Below are 21811 nucleotides of genomic sequence, written 5' to 3' on the forward strand. Positions count from 1 at the left end.
TTTGCATACTTGTGTACTGTTTGCAAAATAAATAATTTCACTGTACCAAGTACACGTGACAATAAAATATCAATCAATCAAGAAATTAAGGTGAATTCCATCTCTCCCTTTGCAGTTAAGTAATAATAGACACTGAATTAATTTATCAATTCTGGGGAGTTACAGTGAAGGGACTCCTTAATAATGTCACTCATTCACTCAAATGGAAGACTCGGTTGTGAATGGAATTTATTGAACTTGAATGTTGAATGAGTGTAGAATTAATAACATCTCTAAATGGGGAGAGGGAAGAACCAGTGTATCAGCCATGTCACACTCATTGAATATCTTATGTAGGGGGTTCATTCTTATGCCACAAGCTTGGCTCAAACTCTTTATCATGGTATAAAAAGGTCATTCATTATGGAATCAGGCAATAGAGAATGGACAACATTGAATTGCAGACTCTGCCTTTCCACCTAAGCCATTAACACAGATGGTAGATAGTTAATCCTTGTCACAAGTGAGAAGGACAGTACAATGGCGCAACGGGTAGAGCCGCTGCCTCACAACGCCAGAGGCTCGGGTTCAACCATGACCTCAGATGCTGTCTGTGTGGAGCTTGCACGTCCTCCCCGTAGTCGCATGTGTTCCCTCCTGCGTCCCGAAGATGTGCGGGTTTGTAGGTAAAATTTGCCGCTGTCAAATTGAGCCAAGTGTGTAAGGAGTAGATGCGAAAGCGGCATAACGTGGAACTAGCGTACATAGGTGATCGATGGTCGGCGTGGAGTCGATGGGCTGAAAGGCCTGTTTCTCTGCTGTATCTTTCAATCGACCAAATCAATCAATCAGACATGGTCAATTTCTTAACCTTGTAACCCATCAGCCGTCGCATACAAAACATAATCTTCCGACGTTTTCGCCACCTCCAACGGGATCCCACAACTAGTCACATCTTCAAGTCTCCACCCCTTTCCACCTCCCACAATGACCGTTTCCTCCGCAACTCCCTGGTTAACTCACCCCTTCTTTGATTTCTGAGCGGCCCTATTCTCTCCAGAGTTACCCTTTTTCCTTAATACACATAAAGTCTGGCCGGTTTCTCTTGAATCTTCCCTGCTGAAGCTATCTCATGCCCCCCTTTGTCCCCCTGAATTCCTTCTACTTGTATGCTAGTACCCCCTATACACCTCTAGGGAGGCACGATCCCAGGTGCCAAAACCTGGCCCAAGCCTCCATTGACCTGACCAGAACCTTAATGTCTCTCATTATCCCTTACTTCTACCTGCCCTGTCCTCTCCAACGGGAACATGCAGACCTTGAACTTGCACTATCATATCTATCCATGCCCTGAGATCATCTGCCGTGCATGTCAAGCCTCCAGCATTGAAATAAAAGCAATTTAAATCCATCGTCCCTCACATCCTGCCACATTCCTGCTTGTCCTGTCTACTAAAGTTGTTGTCATTGATTTCTGTACCAACGTCCAGCCTCCTACCTGCCTCACTACTGCGTTGGATCCTGTCCTTTGCCAATCTGGTATAACCCTCACCCTCCTTCAAAGAAACAAGGAACTGCAGATTTTTAGTTTTGTTTAGTTTGGAGATACAGCACAGAAACAGGCCCACCAAGTCCGCACCGACCAGTGTTCCCCGCGCATTAGCACTATCCTAGGGACAATTTACATTTACACCAAGCTAATTAACTTACAAACCTGCACGTCCTTGGAGTGTGGGAGGGAACCGAAGATCTTCCCATGACCAGAGGAAACCCAAGCAGGTCACGGGGAGAACGTACAAACTCCGTACCGACAGCACCCGTAGTCAGGATCGAACCCGGGTGTCTGGCGCTGTGAGGCAGCAACTCTACCGCTATTTATTTATTGCTCATATTCTATGTCGCTCTTCTAGGGAGATGCTAACTGCATTTCGTTGTCTCTGTACTGTACACTGCACAATGACAATAACGTTTAAATCTGAATCTGCTCCACCCTGCCGAGATGCTGGTTTACAAAAAGTACACAAAAAGCTGCATAACCTCATGGGTCAGGCAGCATATCTGGAGAAAATGGAGAGGTAAATTTCAGATTGGGACCTTTCTCCAGAACTTTATCTACTGTTAGAAAGATTGAATACAAAAGTACAAGGTTATACAGGTTATTGGTGAGACCACAAACGGAGGTTTGGATGTCCATGGAAACATTACTGGATTGATATCCAGAATGTGTGGTAGGCTTATGAGAAAAGATTATGAGAAAACTTGTATCTGCTGCATTTTGCAAGAGTGAGATGCGATTTGGTTGAATAAACATTAGATCTCAAGGAGTGTGTGGGAAGGAACTGCAGATGCTGGTTGAAACCGAAGATAGACACAAAAATCTGGAGTAGCTCAGTGGGACAGGCATCATCTCTGGAGGGAAGGAATGGGTGACATTTTGGGTTGAGACCCTGCTTCAGCCTCAAGGGATTTTGTTGGAGTCCATCTAGAAAATACAGGGAATGTTGAACAAATGGGGCACAGTTTAAAACGAAGGGAGGCTCATTTAGGATTAGAAGGTGAAATGTTTTCTTTCAAAATGTTATGAGTTTTTGGAGTTCTTCCTCAAAGGGCAGGAGAAGCAAGTATTTTATTGAAGGCAGAGGTAGTTTCATAGCCTGCAGCGGCACGGAGTGGCAGAGCAGCAGTGGTGGATGTCTACAACTTTGCTTGGCCAGGCTGACCCTGCAACGCCACCAGGACAATGGACAAGGCCAATTTGTTCAGGCCAGCTGCACTTAAAGCAACTTGTACTTTTAAAATGCCGCCAAAACCTGGCGACTCTTGCATATTGTCTCAGTGGACTCTTTAAACTTTAGACTTTCACATAGAAAATAGGTGTAGGAGGAGGCCATTCGGCCCTTCGAGCCAGCACCGCCATTCATTGTGATGCTGTATCTCTTTAGAGATACAGTGTGGAAACAGGCCCACCAGGTCTGCGCTGACCAACGATCACCCCATGCACTAGCACTATCCTATACACTAAGGTCAATTTTACCGAAGCCGAATAACCTACAAACCTGCACGTCTTTGGAATGTGCGAGGAAACCGGAGCACCCGGAGGAAACAGGGAGAACGGTCAAATTCTGCACAGACAGCACCCGTAGTCGGGATCGAATCCAGGGCAGCATCTCTACTGCTGCATGATTGAGCCATCCTCTTTCTATACACTTTGTAATTCATCTGGGATGTGGTGATGTATAGTAATAGTTGACTGGACTGTATGCAACAAAAATGGCACTGTACCTCGCTACATGTGACAATGAAGAACCAATGAGCCGATTGTGGAAACAAAACTGGAGAATGATATGCGGGTAGATTGGAATGCAGAATTAAGATTACAATCAGATCAACCACAATATTATTGAATAGCAGAGGAGGCCAAGTGGCCTCTTCCTGTTGCCAATTCATACAGTATGTTCTTAGTTAATGTTGTCTGTTTCAATATTTTTAACAGCAAACCCTGTTAAGAATCCATAATCAAACTGGAATGGCTATTTGACAAAAATGTCTGGCATTTGCAAACATGCAGTATAATTTACATTTTGCATTTTTTGCTTCCCTGATAATCAACTTGAAGACCTCGGCACCTCCCGTGATGTCTTGCTCATAATTAGAAACAAAATCTGTCTGAATGTTTTCCAAAATTACATGAAGAAGATGTAGAGGAGAAGTTTCAAAAGCTGCGTCGGGTCATTCATGTGTCTGTGAGACAAATAACCTTGATAGCTTGCATGAATTATGTATAACGCCATCGAGCTATAGAGTAGGGAAGGTACCACAGAGGTGAGGATAGAATTATGGGATGGGCTAATGTAACGTTTACAGTTATTATAATGTAATTATTAAAGAATAAATTACTGCCTTTGGGTCTAGAGGTGAAGAGTTGAGGGTTGGCTCTTGACTTGAAAACATAGATCGTTTGTGTAGGATGGAACTGCAGATGCTGGTTTACTGAAGATAGACATAAAATGCTGAAGTAACTCAGTGGGTCAGGCAGCATCTCTGGAGAAAAGTCTGAAAAGTCACCTATTCCTTTTCTCCAGAAATGCTGCCTGACCTGCTGAGTTACTCCAGCATTTTGTGTCTATCTTCAACATAGATATGACATCGGGCGGCACAGTGGCCGAGCGGTAGAGTTGCTGCCTTACAGCGCGTTTCTGCCCCGGAGACACGGGTTCTATCTCTACAATGGGGGCTGTTCATACGTTCTCCCCGTGACCTGCGTGGGTTTTCTCCGAGACCTTTGGTTTCCTCCCACACTCCAAAGACATACAGGTCTACAGGTTAATTGGTTTGGTATGAATGTAAATTGTCCCTACAATGTGTAGGATAGTGTTAATGTGCAGGGATCATTGGCCGGTGCGGGCTTAGTGGGCCGAAGGGCCTGTTTCCGCGCTGTATCTCTAAACTAAACTAAATAGACAGTTCGATAGTTGCACATAATTTATTTACCAGACATCCTTGAAGACTCAGTGAGAATTGTCCCAGTCGTAATTCCTGGTGCAGCCCAATGCACTGGTGGAGTTGGTCTCCTTCATTAGTGAATTGAAGGCTCCAGCTTCTGTCCTGGATGTTCAAACAGACATGTTAAAATGAACCCTTGGTTTCTCATCCATCTGCATGGCCTCGTTACTCCACGTTAGACCCGGGCCAGCATCGCGGTGGTTGCTGGTTCCACAAATCCTGACACAAACATCACCCTGAGCACACATCCTGAATACAACTTCTTGTCGCAAATACCACTCCCGTCCTTCTTCTCGGATGCTGTAAATCCTTGTTATAATGGACCATGGAATGGCAGGGGGGAAGTTACTGTCTGTTATTGACGATTGTCGGCTATAACCGAGTAAGGGATTATAAGTATTAGACACAAAGAACTGGAGATGCTGGCTAATATACAATAGGGTGGCACATTGGCGCAGCCTTACAGCACCAGAGACCCGGGTTCGATCCTGCTACAGGTGCTGTCTGTACGGAGTTTGTGCATTCTCCGTGTGAGTTTTGTCTGGGATCCCCGATTTCCTTCCATACTCCAAAAACGGACAGGTTTGTGGGCTAATTGGCTTGGTATAATTGTAAATTGTCCCTAGTGTGTGTTGGATAGTGTAAGTGTGCGGGGATCACTGGTCGGCACGGACTTGGTGGGCCGAGGATCCTGTTTCCGCGCTGTATTTCTAAACTAAACTAAACAAAAGGATACCAAGTGCTGGAGTGGCTCAGCTGGTCAGGCAGCCACTCTGGAGAACATGGATAAAGTGACGTTCTGGGTCAGGGCCCTCCTTCAGACTCCCCCGGTCTGGAACTGAGCCTGGAATCCAGATGAATAGAGGTGAGGATCGGCGGAGTCATTGTTCACGGCCCGCGGAAGGCTGGAGTGCAGGTCCGGTTCGGCGGTAAGTGTGACACACAGACACACGCGCACACACACCCTTCAACCAACACACGTAACTTTTACCCTGCTCCAAGGCAACTATAAAGAGTCATAGAGTCACAGAGTGATACAGTGTGGAAACAGGTCCTTCGGCCCAACTTGCCCACACCGGCCATCATGTCCCAACTACACTAATCCCACCTGCCTTCACGTGTGATCCACATCCCTCCAAACCTGTCCTATCCATGTACCTGTCTAACTGTTTCTTAAACGTTGGGATAGTCCCAGCCTCAACTACATCCTCTGGCAGCTTGTTCCATACACCCACCACCTTTTGTGTGAAAAAATGTGTGTCATGTCAAATTTTTATAGGTCAAATAAAGTGCAAGGTTTGTTCTTTACCTGTAAAGCTGAGTGTAGGATCTCTTTATGCAGCTGGATATTTCACAAGCTTTGTCCTGGTTCTTTAAGCTGCAATTCCTAAGCAGTAATTTGACTTTCTCACCAGGTGGTACTTTTACCTGAGAAGCAAAGCGGAAGTTATCAGTCGTGTGTAATAACTTTTAATTTTATCAAAATGTTAGGTCCGAGGAAGTGTCTCGACCCGAAATGTCACCCATTTCTTCTCTCCAGAGACGCTGCCTGTCCTGCTGAGTTATTCAATTGAATTCAACTTTATTGTCATTGCACAGATACAAGTATAGGTAAAACGAAATGCAGTTTAGCGTCTGGTCATAGTCATAGTGCAAGATAGTAGAAGTAGAAAATAAAAATACAGAATAAGCATACAATAGAGTAAAAGAGTACTGGTTAACAATGTGTGGAATGTGGATGGATTAGAAAAAAAAAACTGGTACATAGGCAAATACTGTATACAAATGGGAGGGACTAAAGATATCTAGCGGCGGGACTCCGAGTTCAGCAGTGTAATAGTGTTATTGAAAAAGCTGTTCCTCATCCTGCTTGTGCGAGACCTGAGGCTCCTGTACCGCCTCCCTGATGGGAGGAGGGCAAACAGTCCATGGTTAGGGTGGGAAGGGTCCTTGATGATTTTCCCGGCCCATCTCAGACACCGTTTTCGGTGGAGGGCATCCATGGCAGGGAGCGGGGCACCGATGATGTGCTGAGCGGTTTTCACCACCCGTTGTAGTGCCTTCCTGTCCGCTACGGTGCAACTGCTGTACCATACCGTGAAGCAGGTGGTCAGGATGCTTTCGATGGTACAGCGGTAAAAGTTGGTCAGGATCTGGGGGGACAGGTGAGCTTTCTTGAGCCTCCTCAGGAAGTAAAGGCGCTGCTGCGCCTTTTTGATCAATTTGGTGGTATTGAGGGACCAGGACAGATCCTCCGAGATGTGTACCCCGAGGAATTTGTAGTTGGAGACGCGCTCCACCTCAGTCCCGTTTATATGGATGGGGGTATGTCTGCCACCTCTGTTCTTCCTGAAGTCAACAATAATTTCCTTTGTCTTCTTGGAGTTGAGGATGAGGTTATTGTTGGCACACCAGGCTGCCAGGTTCTGGACCTCCTCCCTGTAGGCTGACTCGTCGTTGTCACTGATCAGTCCTACCACCGTGGTGTCGTCGGCAAATTTTATGATGGCGTTGGAGCCATACTTAGGGATGCAGTCATGGGTGAAGAGGGAGTAGAGGAGAGGGCTGAGCACACAGCCCTGTGGCACGCCGGTGTTCAGTGTTATAGTGGAGGAGGTGAGGTTGTTGATCCTAACAGACCTCCAGCATTTGGTGTCTATCTTAGGTTTAAACCAGCATCTGCAGTTCCTTCCTACACAAAATGGTGGCTTTGTCTGGTTCAAGATACTAAATGGAAGGGGTGAAAATGGATTCTGATTTCACCTGGAAGGACTGTTTGGGTCATTGGGACAAAGAACAAGGGGAAGGAAAAGAAACTGCAAATGCTGCCAGAACTCCCAGGGTGGCAAGGGGCTGCAGCGGTAGAGTTGTTGCCTTACAGCGATTGCAGCACCGCAGACCCAGGTTCCATCCCGACTATGGAGTTTGTACCTTCTCCCCGTGACCGCGTGGGTTTTCTCCGAGATATTCGGTTTCCTCCCACACTCCAAAGACGTACAGGTATGTAGGTTAATTGGCTTGGTAAATGTAAAAATTGTCCCCAGTGTGTGTAGGATAATGTGAATATGCGGGGATCACTGGTCGGTGCGGGCTCGGTGTGCTGACGTTTCCGTGCTGTATCTCTGAACTAAACTAAACTAAATTCTATTCCTCCGGAGATTGCTGATCAGTTTGCACCAAAAAAAGTTGACATATTGATTGTTTGATTCGCACGTGGATGAGGAGAGTGTGGTAGTTAAGGTAATGAAAAGGTTTGTAAAGTTATGGAGGGACTCGGATAAGAGTATGGATTTACCAGTCCTGCAAGCTAAAATGAATCAGCCAAGACCATTAGCGAACACTACTCCTCAGCTATTAACAACTCTTCCCTAAATTTACTTCAGAGGTACAGCAGGAAACAGGGCCTTTGGCTCACTGCATCCACGTTCACACTAGTTCTATCTTGATACTGCTTTCTCATCCACTCCATACACAATAGGGACAATTTTGCAGAGGACAATTGATGGACAAACAAAGGACATTTATTTATTCATTATCACATACGCCAATTGGGGTAGTGAAATTTGACTTGCCATTGCAGCACAAAAATAAAGATAAGACACAACATCAAAGAATTTAACAGTAAACATAAAAACATCCCCCCACAATGGTTCCCACTGTGGAGGAAGGCATCAAAAGTCCAGTCCCGTCCCCTGTTCACCCATAGTCGGGCCTATTGAGGCCTCCGCAGTCGACGTTCCGGCAGCCCGATGCTTCAGGCCCTCTCGCCGGATGATGAAGCTCTGGCGTCGGGTGAACACTCTCAGCGGCTCGGAGTATCTTTGGGATGTGGGAGGAAACCACGGTACCCGGAGCAAACACTCACAGGCACTAGGAGAGCGTGCAAAATGCACGCACAGTTTGCACAATGCACAGCACGCAAGGTCAGGATCTAGCCCGGGTCTCTGGTCTACTGGCTGTGGAAAACCTACAATAGGAACCTGGAGGATTCTTAGAATTCTCCACAGCAGAGGACAATGGAGATTTGTATAGGCGGCACGGTGGCGCAGTGGTAGAGTTGCCAGCGCCAGAGTTCTGGGTTCGATCCTGACATTCGATGCAGTCTGTACGGAGCTTGTATGTTCTCCCTGTGATCGTTTGAGTTTCTACGGGTCTTCCAGTTTCCTCCCACGCTCCAAAGACGTACAGGTTTGGAGGTTAATTGGCTTTGGTAAGATAGTAGGCTGCCCCTAGTGTGAAGGATAGCATTAATATACAGGATGATCACTGGTCGGTGCAGACTCGGTGGGCCGATGGGCCTGTTCCTGCGCTACATCTCCAGAGACATTAGTTTAGTTCAGAGATACATCCCGGATCAGGCCCTTCGGCACATTTAGTACACACCGACCAGCGATCCCCACACATTGCCACTACCCTACACACACACGGGACAATTTACACTTATACAAAGCCAGTTAACCTACATACCTGTGCGTCTTTGGAGTGTGGGAGGAAACCGAAGATTTTGGAGAAAACCTACACAGGTCACGGTGAGAACGTACAAACTCCATACAGACAGCACCCGTAGATGGCATCGAACCCGGGTCTCTGACGCTGCAAGGCAGCAACTCTACCGCTGTGCCACCGTCGCCGCCCTTGGTCATGTACTTTATTCAAAACACAAGTAGAAGGATTTTTGGATATATGGAGTAAGGAGAGGCATGGGATTAGTGCAGGAAAATGGAGACGAGGTGGAAGATCAACCCTGATCTTTATGCATTGCAGAGCAGGGTCGAGGTGGCCACTTCTCCTCCTCTATCGCATGTGCCACGCCAATATGATAATTGGGACACAGCTACCAGCCTTGGAGGGCACCTGCAATACACGGCACCTCAGGAAGGCCGTCAGCATTCACAAAGACTCCTCACACCCTTGTAATAGTCTGATTGAACTTCTACCTTCCGGCAGACGTTACAAGACCTTCGACGCCCGCACCTCCAGACTTAGGAACAGCTTCATCCCCAGAGCTATAGCTGCTCTGAACCGGCCCGGTTGAAGAAAGACTGGATAGACTCGGCTTGTACTCTTATAGAAACGTACAAAATTTTGTTGGACAGGCTAGATGCAGGAAGATTGTTCCCGATGTTGGGAAAGTCCAGAACAAGGGGTCACAGTTTAAGGATAAGGGGGAAGTCTTTTAGGATCGAGATGAGAGTGGTGAATCTCTGGAACTCTCTGCCACAGAGGGTAGTTGAGGCCAGTTAATTGGCTATATTTAAGAGGGAGTTAGATGTGGCCCTTGTGGCTAAAGGGATCAGGGGGTATGGAGAGAAGGCAGGTACAGGATACTGAGTTGGATGATCAGCCATGATCATATTGAATGGCGGTGCAGGCTCAAAGGGCCGAATGGCCTACTCCTGCACCTAGTTTCTATGGCCCTGTTGAGTACCAACCCCCCCCCCCCCCCCCCATGAACTGTCTCCCTCGGATGGTCACGTCGCACATCGACCCGGCATAGACTTTTTTTTAAAATCTTGTTTCTGGGTGTCTAAATTTTTAGTTAATTAAGTTATTATATCGGATGGAAGCTGCATACCAAATCTCGTTGTACCTCTGTGCAATGACAATAAAAGATATTTTTATTATTATTAATACGCTCTTACCTCCTGGAATCCTTGGTGTGAGCAGTTCAGGCTCCTTGTCCCATCAAGGCCCTGCTGCACCTCAATCTCAAAAGATCTTCCCATCTCTTTGAGCGCCGACTTCCTGAGCCACACTCTTTCCACTGGGTTTGTCTCCTCACCTTGAACAGATGCACAGTCGTGAAATGGGCAGTCCCGCAAAGGGGCAACATTTTTACACAGTGGATGGTATGTGGAGCAAGCTGCCGGAGGAGGTAGTTGATGCAGGTACTATCGCAACATATAAAAAATATTTGGACAGATACATGGATAGGATAGGTATAGTGGAATATGGGCCAACCACAGGCAGGTGAGACTAGTGTTTATGGGACATGTTGATCGGCGTGGACTGTGATGAGGAAAAACTTTTTAACCCAGAGAGTTGTGAATCTGTGGAATTCTCTGCCACAGAAGGCAGTGGAGGCCAATTCACTGGATGTTTTCAAGAGAGAGTTAAATTTAGCTCTTAGGGCTAATGGAATCAAGGGAATGGGGAAAAAGTAGGAATGGGGTTCTGATTTTGGATGATCAGCCATGATCATATTGAATGGTGGTGCTGGCTTGAAGGGCCGAATGGCCTACTCCTGCACCTATTTTCTATGTTTCTATGTCGAGTAGGGCCGAAGGACCTGTTTCCACTCTGTATAACTCTATGATTACAGCCCTCAAATATTACTGCCAAATAATATCCTGCGTTTGGTCCACTTTCCTGCTGTTTCATTCAATTCTCTCGGTTTCCAAAAGGTGTCAGCCTTTCTCGAATATATCCCAGTGTTTGAACATTTACAGATTCGCAAGGTGGAGAGCTTTAATAACCGTCTCAAATTACCTCAAGAAATGTTTCCTCATCTCAATAGCTGACCCTTTACCCTGACTCCATGCTTTCCCCGATCTAGACTCTCCAACACAGGAAGCAGCTTTTCAACACCTGCACTATCCATTTCCCCCGAATATTACGTGCATCAGTCAGTCCAGCTTTCAATTTCCCACTTGGCCAAACCCCTCTTCCCATCAGTAAAATTAATTCACGTTGCACCATTTCCAAGGTCCACTCCCAAGTATCAAAACTAAACTTGCTCATCATAACTCTTAGTCTTAGAATAAAGGGGAGGTCATTTAAGACTGAGGTGAGAAAAAACTTTTTCACACAGAGAGTTGTGAATTTATGGAATTCCCTGCCACAGAGGGCAGTGGAGGCCAAATCACTGGATGGATTTAAGAGAGAGTTAGATAGAGCTCTAGGGGCTAGTGGAGTCAAGGGATATGGGGCGAAAGCAGGCACGGGTTATTGATAGGGGACGATCAGCCATGATCACAATGAATGGCGGTGCTGGCTTGAAGGGCCGAAGGGCCTCCTCCTGCACCTATTTTCTATGTTTCTATCAGTCAGTCCAGCTTTCAATTTCCTAATCTGCAGTTTTACCCATTGGCCAAACCCCTCTTCCCATCAGTAAAATTAATTCATGTTGCACCATTTCCAAGGTCCTCTCCCAGGTATTAAAACAAACCTTGCTCATCATAACATTTAACATTTACTTTCTGAATTACTAGCTGCAATTGGGTGTTCACTCTCCGTACACACAAGATGTCTGAACACCCACGTTTACAAGATTCTCATCGCTCACCACATTTTATTTGACGCAGCATGGTAAATTCATGGTAAATTCATTTCACTGCACCTTCTGGTGCATGTGACAAATAACTTTGAACTTTGAACTTTACCATTTCATACTAAACCTACCCACTTCTTGCCAACTCATTTTCCAACGACAGAGATTGATCCCTGGGATGGCGGGACTGTCATATGAGGAAAGATTGAAAAGACTAGGCTTGTATTCACTGGAGTTTCGAAGGTTGAGGAAGGAAACATATAAAATTATAAAAGGACTGGTCAAGCTAGATGCAGGAAAATGTTCCCAATGCTGGGCGAGTCCAGAACCAGGCGCCACAGTCTTAGAATAAACTTTTTCACCCAGAGAGTTGTGAATTTGTGGAATTCCCTGCCAGAGAGGGCAGTGGAGGTCAAATCACTGGATGGATTTAAGATAGAGTTAGATGGAGCTCTAGGGGCTGGTGGAATCAAGGGATATGGGGAGAAGGTTATTGATTGGGGGCGATCAGCCATGATCGCAATGAATGGCGGTGCTGGCTCGAAGCGACGAATGGCCTCCTCCTGCGCCTATTTTCTATGTTTCTATGTCTCTTTGCAGAAACTTTGCACACAACTTACGTCCTCCACAGAAGTCATTTTCCCTCCTAAATTTATGTTGTCAGCAAAATTGAATACGAGACTCTGCCTTTTGATCAAAGTCATTGATACAGATGGTAAATAGTTCATCCTTGTCGCAAGTGACAAGGGCGGCACAGTTGACACAGCTGGTAGAGCTGCTGCCTCACAGCACCAGAGTCCTCGGATTCAATCCTGACTATATGTGCACTGTCTTGCTTCCCTCCTGGGATAAATAAAGTTCTATCTGATCGTATTGTATCGTCAGTGTGGAGTTTGCATGTTCTCCCTGAGAGCGTGTGTGTTTCTTTCGGGTGCTCCGGTTTCCTTCCACTTCTTGAAGACATGCGGGTTTACAGGTTAATTGGTCTCTGTAAAATTGCCCTGAGTGTGCAGGGAGTGGATGAGAAAACGGGATCACATAGAACTAGTGTGAGCAGGTAAAATGGGATTAGGAGGCAGAGATCAGCCATGATTGAATGGCAGAGTGTACTAGATGGGCCGAATGGCCTAATACTGTTCCTAAAATTATTATTTTTTAAATCACGCAAGATTCCACAAGCTGCTCCTTGCAGCCGCTAATCCTGGCTGAACAAGCCTTGGTCATGGACGTACGGGATTTTTCTGTTCAATTTGGTTTAGGGATACAGCACAGACACTGGGCATTTGGCCCACCAAGTCCACGCCGACCATTGTTCACCCACTGACACTAGTTCTGCATAGAAATAATTAACTGCAGATGCTGGTTTACAAAAGAAAACAAAGACTGCCAGTCTGAAGAAACGTCCAGACCCGGAAAGTCCGCTTTCCAAGCTCTCCAGGAATGCTGCCAGACCTGCTGAGTTACTCTGACACTTTGTATTACACTAGTTAGATGTTATCTCACTTTCCCTTCCAGTCCGTGCACATTAATGCGCAGTTTTTTACAGAGATTAATTAACCCTGCAACCCACACGTTTTTGGGACCGCCCAGAGGAAACCCACTGGGAGAACATGCAAACACCACACAGGCAGCACCCGAGTTCGAGATCGAACCCAGGTCTCTGGCGCTGTGAGGCAGCAGCTGTAGTAGCTTTAGTTTTAGTTTACTTTAGAGATACGGCGCGGAAACAGGTTATACACCCTACTAGTCTGCGCCGTGCAGTGATCTCCAGCACTATCCTACACATGAGGGACAATTTACAATCTTTACTGAAGCCTGTACGTCTTTGGAGTGTGGGAGGAAACCGGTGTACCCGGTGAAAACCCAGGTGATCAGAGGGAGAATGTACAAACTCCGTACAGGCAGCATCCATAGTCAGGATGGAACCTGGGTCTCTGGCGCTGTAAGGCAGCAGCTCTACCGCTGCGCCACTGTGCCACACCTGCTATGCTAAAGCTTTGTGGAAAAGATGATCCTCTTTGGAGTGGAGGTACCCTCCAAGTGGACACAGGCAAATCTTAATGCCCCTGTCCCACTTAGGAAACCTGAACGGAAACCTCTGGAGACTTTGCGCCCCACCCAAGGTTCCCGTGCGGTTCCCGGAGGTTTTTGTCAGTCTCCCTACCTGCTTCCACTACCTGCAACCTCCGGCAACCACCTGCAACCTCCGGGAACCGCACGGAAACCTTGGGTGGGGCGCAAAGTCTCCAGAGGTTTCCGTTCAGGTTTCCTAAGTGGGACAGGGGCATAATAAACAGATACTTGTATCACCTGGAGCAACAATTTCAAATTTGCGAATAACTCTTGCAACATATAGAGTTACAGATTGTTTGCAACACAGAGGGAGACCGTTTGAGATTGCACCAGCTTGTTGTAAGAAGAATCCAGTAAATCTCACCATAGCATCACCCTTTCAGGAAAAGATTCCCCTCCAATTCCCGTTTAAACATTGCAGCGGAATCTGCCTCCTCTTCAGCCCCAGCGGAACATTCCAGACTCCAATCATTTGCTGTGTAAAAAATGTTTCCTCGTGTAACCTTTCATTTTTCTGCCAATTACCTTCACTTGATATCTCCTGGTTCTTAATCCTTCTGCCAGTTGGAACTGCTTCTCTGTATCTACTCTGGGTTTTTTTTTTAACATGGTTAGGTTTAGAACCATGATTCAAAACAGCTCCTTCAAATTCCCTCACAGTCCCTATCGCGGTGCAGCACGGAAACAGGCCCCTCGGCCCACCGAGCCCGCGCCGACCAGCGATCACCCCGTACACTTGCACACTTGGGGACAATTGACAGAAGCCAATGAACGTACAAACCTGTAGGTCTGTGGAGCATTGGAGCACCTGGAGAAAACCCACGCAGTCACGGGGAGAACGTGCATACTCCGTACAGACAGCACCTGAGGTCAAGATCAAACACGGATCTCTGGCGCTGTAAGGCAGCGACTCTACCACCATGGTGCTGCCTGTAACAATTCCGGCTTCCTTAGTTTATCCGTGAAGATCCTCATTCCTGGAATCATCCCAGTAAATTTCTACTGTGCCGTTTACAAAGGGCTTCATTTCCAAAATAATGTAAAGAGAAATGGACAATATACTGGCTCAATATGGCTCAATCAAATCCTCATAAAGTTTCACCATGACTTCCTTGCTCCTGCATTGCAGACTATACATCTCTTCATTTGATTTGCTTTGACAACCACTTTCAATAATCAATTCACATGCGCCCCAAGAACTCTGTTATAGAGTCACAGATTCATACAGTGTGGAAACGGGTCCTTCAGCACAACCTGCCCATGCCGACCAACATGCCCCACCTGCACTAGTCCCACCTGCCTGCATTTGACCCATATCCCTCTGAACTAGATGCAGGAAGATTGTTCCCGATGTTGGGGATGTCCAGAACAAGGGGTCACAGATTAAGGATAAGGGGGAAATCTTTTAGGACTGAGATGAGGAAAACATTTTTCACACAGAGAGTGGTGAATCTCTGGAATTCTCTGCCACAGAAGATAGTTGAGGCCAGTTCATTGGCTATATTTAAGAGGGAGTTAGATGTGGCCCTTGTGGCTAAAGGGATCAGGAGGTATGGAGAGAAGGCAGGTACAGGATACTGAGTTGGACGATCAGCCATGATCATATTGAATGGCGGTGCAGGCTCGAAGGGCCGAATGGCCCACTCCTGCACCTATTTTCTATGTTTCTATGAACCTAGTGTTTAAGAAGGAACTGCAGATGCTGGAAAATCGAAGGTACACAAAAATGCTGGAGAAACTCAGCGGGTGCAGCAGCATCTATGGAGCGAAGGAAATAGGCAACGTTTCGGCCGGAAACTTTGCCTATTTCCTTTGCTCCATAGATGCTGCTGCACCCGCTGAGTTTCTCCAGCATTTTTGTGTCCCTCTGAACCTACCCTATCCATGCTCCTGTCCAAATGTTTGTATGTTCTCCCTGTGGCCGCGTGAAAACGCAATGCGGGGGGAACTCAACGGGTCAGGCAGCATCTGGGGAGGTGACGTTGCAGGCCGGGACTCTTCTTCGGACTGACTTTGCAATTAGTGACTTTCCAGTTATGACACGGCTCTGAATCTGTGGCTGCTGCGAAGATTAAGTCTGGGCCTCTGCAACATCCTCTCTGATTTCCCTCGGCAAACTCAGATGCATCCTGTCTGGACTGGGTGACGTGACATCCACTTTATGCAGCTAGCCCAACTCGTAATCTCTTTAGAATTTAGACTTTAGGCATTAGAGATGCAGCGTGGAAACAGGCTTTTCGGCCCGCTGTGTCTGCGCCAACCAACGATCACCCCGTACATGAGCACGATCCTACACACACTGGGGACAATTTACAATTTACCAAAGCTAATTATCTTACAAACCTGGGAGGAAACTGGAGCACCTGAGGAAAACCCACACGCGGTCACAGGGAGAATGTACAAACTCCGTACAGACAGCACCTGTAGTCAGGATCGAACCAGGGTCTTTGGTGCTGTAAGGTGGCAATTTCACCGCTGCACCACTCACCAGCAAATATTAACCAATCCATTACATCTCAATCTTTGAATCTCAAGAACATCTTCTTTTGCTCATGAATATCTTCCTCCTTGGTTAAGGTTTCGTGTAGTATCTCAGTCATACCCTCTGGCCACAAGAGTAAAGGGCCGGTCCCACGAGCACGCGACTGCATGCGGCGAGTGCGACCAAACCGGAAGCGGGGGCCGCGCGGAGGTCGAGTGATACCCGTATAGGGCCGGTCCCACCAGCATGCGACTACATGCGGCGAGCGCGACCAAACCGGAAGCCGGGGCCGCGCGGAGGTCGAGTGATCCCGTACGAGTTGACGTGAAGTTCGAGTGAAGTCCGCGGGAAGTTCGCGCGTGACATACGGCGTCAAGATACTGCGTCCGGCGTCGAGATGCTGCGCACGCCCGTCGAGGTGGTGCGTACGGCCTCAATGCGGCTGCGGGCCGGCAGGCCGTTGCCGCACGGAATTTTTCAACACGGTCAGTTTTTCGGAGCCTCGCGCAATGTCGGGACCAACTCCGCACAACTCCATATGGCTCAGGCGATTCAAGTGGGACCGGCCCCGCGAGGCCGTACGGCTCAAGCGACCACGTTAGGTCGCACTTGTCGCATGCTCGTGGGACAGGCCCTTAAGTTTCCTTTTGAGGCTGTGATGAGCCCCATATCACTTCTTACAACACTTTACGTACACAGGTGAATATGTTTAGTTTCCCCTGTATGTTTACTACTAGTCTTTCTTTGTTGTTTATTATATTGTTTACTGAGAACTATGTTTAAAAAATCTTGTTGTGCTGCTGCAAATAAGAATACCATTGTTCTGTCTGGGACACATGACAATAAATCACTCTCCACCCTTGACTATTATTTTCCCATGCTCCCCCTTTACCAATCTTATTTCCTTTCTTATTTTCCCTCTGAACTTCCAGACTCTTGTTAGCAATAATGGGAGATAAACTGGCATTCGAGGAGCTTTTAGATAAGCTCACAGATAACATAGAAACATAGAAAAATAGGTGCAGGGATAGGCCATTCGGCCCTTCGAGCCAGCACCGCCATTCAATACGATCATGGCTGATCATCCAAAATCAGTACCCTGTTCCTGCTTTTTCCCCATATCCCTGGATTCCGTTAGCCCCAAGAGCTAAATCTAACTCTCTTGAATTAGCCAATTCATCCAGTGAATTGGCCTCCACTGCCTTCTGTGGCAGAGAATTCCACAGATTCACAAATCTCTGGATGAAAAGGTTTTTCCTCATCTCAGTCCTAAATGGCCCATCCCTTATTCTTAAACTGTGACCCCAGGTTCTGGACTCCCCCAACATCGGGGAACATTTTTCCTGCATCTAGCCTGTCCAATCCCTTAAGAATTTTATATGTTTCTATAAGATTCCCTCTCATCCTTCTAAATTCCAGTGAATACAAGCCCAGTTGACCCATTCTTTCATCATATGTCAGTCCCGCCATCCCGTGAATTCACCTGGTGAACCTGCGCTGCATTGCCTCAACAGCAAGAATCGGGGAATGGATATGGATCACGTGCAGTTCGAAGAGATGAGTTTAACTTGGATTCATTTTCGGCACGAACATGATGGGCCGAAGGGCCTGTTCCTCCGCTGTACTGCTCCATGTTCTAAGCGCTTCTTTTATTGTTCTGTTTTATTCGCTAGCTGTTTGATCATTCAGGAAGCTCTGGATTTAATTTTCCGAACCTTTGCTCCCATTGGAATGCACTTAGACTCGAGCTGAAACATGCCAACTTTAAAGGCCTTTCATAGTTCAATTACAGCTTTTGCCTCCTTTGATTCCAATTTACTCAGGCCAGGTTTGTTCTCATTCCATTGCAATTGGCCCTGCTCCAACTGACTATCTTTAGTTAAGACTTTAGACTTTAGAGATACAGCGTGGAAACGGGCCCACGGAGTCTGCACTAACCAGTGATCCCCGCACACTAACACTATCCTGTACAGTATGGACAATTTACAATGTTACCAAAGTCAATTAACCTGCAAACCTGTACGTATTTGGAGTGTGGGAGGAAACCAAAGATCTCGGAGTAAACCCACAATGGACACGGGGAGAACGAACAAACTCTGTATAGACAGCAACCATAGTCAGGTATGAATTCAGGTCTCTGGCGCTGTAAGGCAGCAACTCGACTGCTCCGCCACTGTCCCCCCCCCCCCCCCCCCCCCCCCCCAAAGAGTGATCTAGATCCTTTTTTACACCTATTTTAAAGGTTATGATAAAATGACTACTGTGTCTCAAATTCACTGTCCTGTTGATACTTGGTCAACTTGCCCTAGTTTGCTTCACAGAAAAATAAGCAGCAATACTCTCAGCCAAAGATTGACATAAAGTGCTGGAGTAACTCAGACGGGTCAGGCAGCATCTCTGGAGAAAATGGAAAGGTGCCATTTCAGGTCAGGAGAGGGTTTCCACCGGGTGTTCCAGTTTCCTCCCACACTCCAAAGACGTACAGGTTAGTAGATTCATTGGCGTTGCTAAAATTGTAAATGGGCCCTAGTGTATTGGATCGTGCCAGTGTACTGAGCCAGCACAGACACGATGGGCCAAAGGGCCTGTTTCCCGCATTGCATCACCAAAAGTAAAAAAGTAAAAAGTCAATTATCGTTGGGAGAATTTTAGAAGCTGCTGTTAAAGATGTAGCAAGCCAATCGCATCTTTTCAGCAATGCGATTCACCTTTCCAGCAAGGAGTAGGATGGGGGCACACAATCCCGTTTATATCAACGGGACGATGATGGAAAGGGTCAAAAACTTCAAATTACTGGGCGTGCATATTTCCGAAGATCTTTCCTGGTCCCAGCACACTGTTGCAATTATAAAGAAGGCACATCAGCGCCTCTACTTCCTGAGATTACGCAGAGTTGGGATGTCAAGGAGGATTCTCTCGAACGTCTACAGGTGCACAATAGAGAGCATACTGACCGGTTGCATCGTGGCTTGGTTCGGCAACTTGAACGTCCAGGAGCGGAAAAGACTGCAGAAAGTTGTGACCACTGCCCAGTCCATCACCGGCTCTGACCTCCCCACCATCGAAGGGATCTATCGCAGTCGCTGCCTCAAAAAGGCTGCCAACATCATCAAAGACCCACACCACCCTGGCCACACACTAATTTCACCGTTGCCATCGGGAAGAAGGTACAGGAGCCTGAAATCTGTAACATCCAGGTTCAGGAACAGCTTCTTCCCCACAGCCATCAGGCTATTGAACACACTCCCCCTCTCACCGTTGCCTGAAGTGAAACCGAAACGTCAGGTCGAACAGCAAGTTATCTGTAATGTTGTTGATACCAACCTTGGCATCTTGGGATCTGTGACGTGGACTCCAGTATAAATGAGCTTCTCTGGCAGCTGTGGGGACCGGACGAGTCGCTGTGCAGACGGGGAAGGCTGGTGAGGGTCTGATAGACATCAGCGGCCCCACAGGAACAATGGTTCAAGAAGAAATCCTGAGCAAAGGAAGGAAGAGTGTCAGCGTTGGGCAGGACATTTCAGTGAAGGAGTGTCGTGAGAACAGTCCGTGAGGTCATAAGGTCACAAGTGATGGGAGTAGAATTAGGCCATTCTGCCCATCAAGTTTCTTCCGCCTTTCAATCATGGCTGATCTATCTCTCCCTCCTAACCCCATTCTCCTGCCTTCTCCCCATAACCTCTGACACCCGCACTAATCAAGAATCTATCTATCTCTGCCTTAAAAATATCCATTGACTCGGCCTCCACAGCCTTCTGTGGAAAAGAATTCCACACATTCACCACTCTCTGACTAGAGGAATTTAGTACCATCCCGGAGTGGCGAACTGCTCCTCCCTTTCACCTCAAACACTCCTCGTAGCTCAGTTGCCAAGCCCCACTGTTTCTAACATGAGAATATTCTCAAAACAGCCGGCAAGACTGGAGCCAGACACAAAAGGCCGGAGTAACGCAGCGGGTCAGGCAGCATCTCAGGAGAAAAGGAATAGGTGACATTTCGGGTCGAGGCCCTTCTTCAGACTGAGAGTCGGGGAGGAAAGGGGAACGAGAGATATAGTCGGTACTTAGGAGAAATTAATGGGAGATATGCAATGATCAAGGAAATATGGGGCACACAATAGGCCATTGTTGGCTGTGGTATAGGTGACGAGTATACAGATAGAGGAACTCAACAGGATGAAGAAGGGTTTCGGCCCGAAACCTTGCCTGTCTCCTTCGCTCCATAGATGCTGCTGCACCTGCGAGTTTCTCCAGCATTTTTGTGTACCTAGGATGACAATAAAACTAGTAGGCCGACTAGGGTGGGGGAGGGACAGAGAGAGAGGGATTGCAAGGGTTACTTGAAGCTAGAGAAATCAATATTCATACCGCTGGGTTGTCAGCTGCCCAAGCGAAATATGAGGTGCTGTTCCTCCAATTTATGTTTGGCCTCACTCTGACAATGGAGGCGGCCCAGAGCAGAAAGGTCACTGTGGGAGTGGGGAGGGGAGTTACATAGAAACATAGAAAAATAGGTGCAGAAGTAGGCCATTCGGCCCTTCGAGCCAGCACCCGCCATTCAATAAGATCACGGCTGATCATCTAAAATCAGTTCCCCGGTCCTGCTTTTCTCCCACATTCGCCTTGATTCCTTTAACCCTAAGAGCTAAATCTACAGTAACTCTCTTGAAAAAGCATTTGGCAACCGGACTCACATAAAGTCAGGAGACAGTAGACACAGAATGTGACACAAGCAGTGTGTGGGAAGTTGTCCTGTCTTTAGAATTTATTCCAAATTAAGATCCTGGTCTCAGACTAAATTCAGGTGACCCCCTTCCATCAATGAGCGGTTGTGTTCAGCCAGTAGGGTCATTGGTGCTCCACTCCCTTTCCTGTTGGAGATCTATCAGAAGCGCAGCATCCGCAGAGCCATATCCAATATCAAGGACCCCCATCATCCATTACACCACATCTTCTCCATTCTGCCATCTGAGAAGAGGTACAGGAGCATCAGCTGCAGAACCAGCAGGATGCTACACAGCTTCTTCCCACAGGCAATAAGACTGGTTAACGGACTGTGTCCCCTCCCCATACATCATACGCCAACACATCTAACCTCGCCCATACTTTGACAGCTGGGCACCTGTCAAAGCAAACCACTGTTCGGTCTGAATGTCTGTTTTTAGCTCAATTTTTAAGTCTATTTTAGATATGTTAATTTTAAAGTTGTATTTATTCTGTTATTATTAACTGCACTGACAGGGACTGATGAGAAACATTTTTTTCTATGTAAGTACTCAGTGAAATGACATTAAAGTAAGTACTGAATACTGAATACTGTTCCTGGTAAACAGCCCGTATCATGACGTTTCTGTAAAGCAAAGCCGCTTAATAGAGCCATAGAGCATGGAAATAGGCCCTTCAGCCCAACTTGTCCATGCAGCCCAAGATATCCCATCTACACTAGTGCCACCTGCCAATGTTTGCGCCCTATCCCTGTAAACCCTTCCTCTTCATGTGCCTGCC

The 21811-nt window shown here is 47.0% G+C and overlaps 1 protein-coding gene across 3 annotated transcripts in view; it reads right to left on the minus strand.

Annotated features, from left to right (window-relative positions):
- Positions 1–21811, minus strand: part of LOC116981393 — a 55275-nt gene that overhangs the window by 1647 nt on the left and 31817 nt on the right. Inside the window, exons 4-7 of one of the 3 annotated variants that reach the window (XM_033034437.1) lie at positions 19632–19785; positions 10125–10264; positions 5792–5910; positions 4471–4584 (exon numbers count right to left, since the gene is read on the minus strand). In XM_033034437.1, coding sequence (XP_032890328.1) covers positions 4488–4584; positions 5792–5910; positions 10125–10264; positions 19632–19785 — 510 coding nt within the window. In that variant the 3' untranslated portion in view covers positions 4471–4487. Of the gene's footprint in view, positions 1–4470; positions 4585–5243; positions 5327–5791; positions 5911–10124; positions 10265–19631; positions 19786–21811 lie in introns of those variants that run through there. The other 2 variants (XM_033034439.1, XM_033034440.1) reach the window with 2 other exon arrangements.

This window comes from Amblyraja radiata, chromosome 15, assembly GCF_010909765.2.
Source record: "Amblyraja radiata isolate CabotCenter1 chromosome 15, sAmbRad1.1.pri, whole genome shotgun sequence".
Taxonomy (NCBI): domain Eukaryota; kingdom Metazoa; phylum Chordata; class Chondrichthyes; order Rajiformes; family Rajidae; genus Amblyraja; species Amblyraja radiata.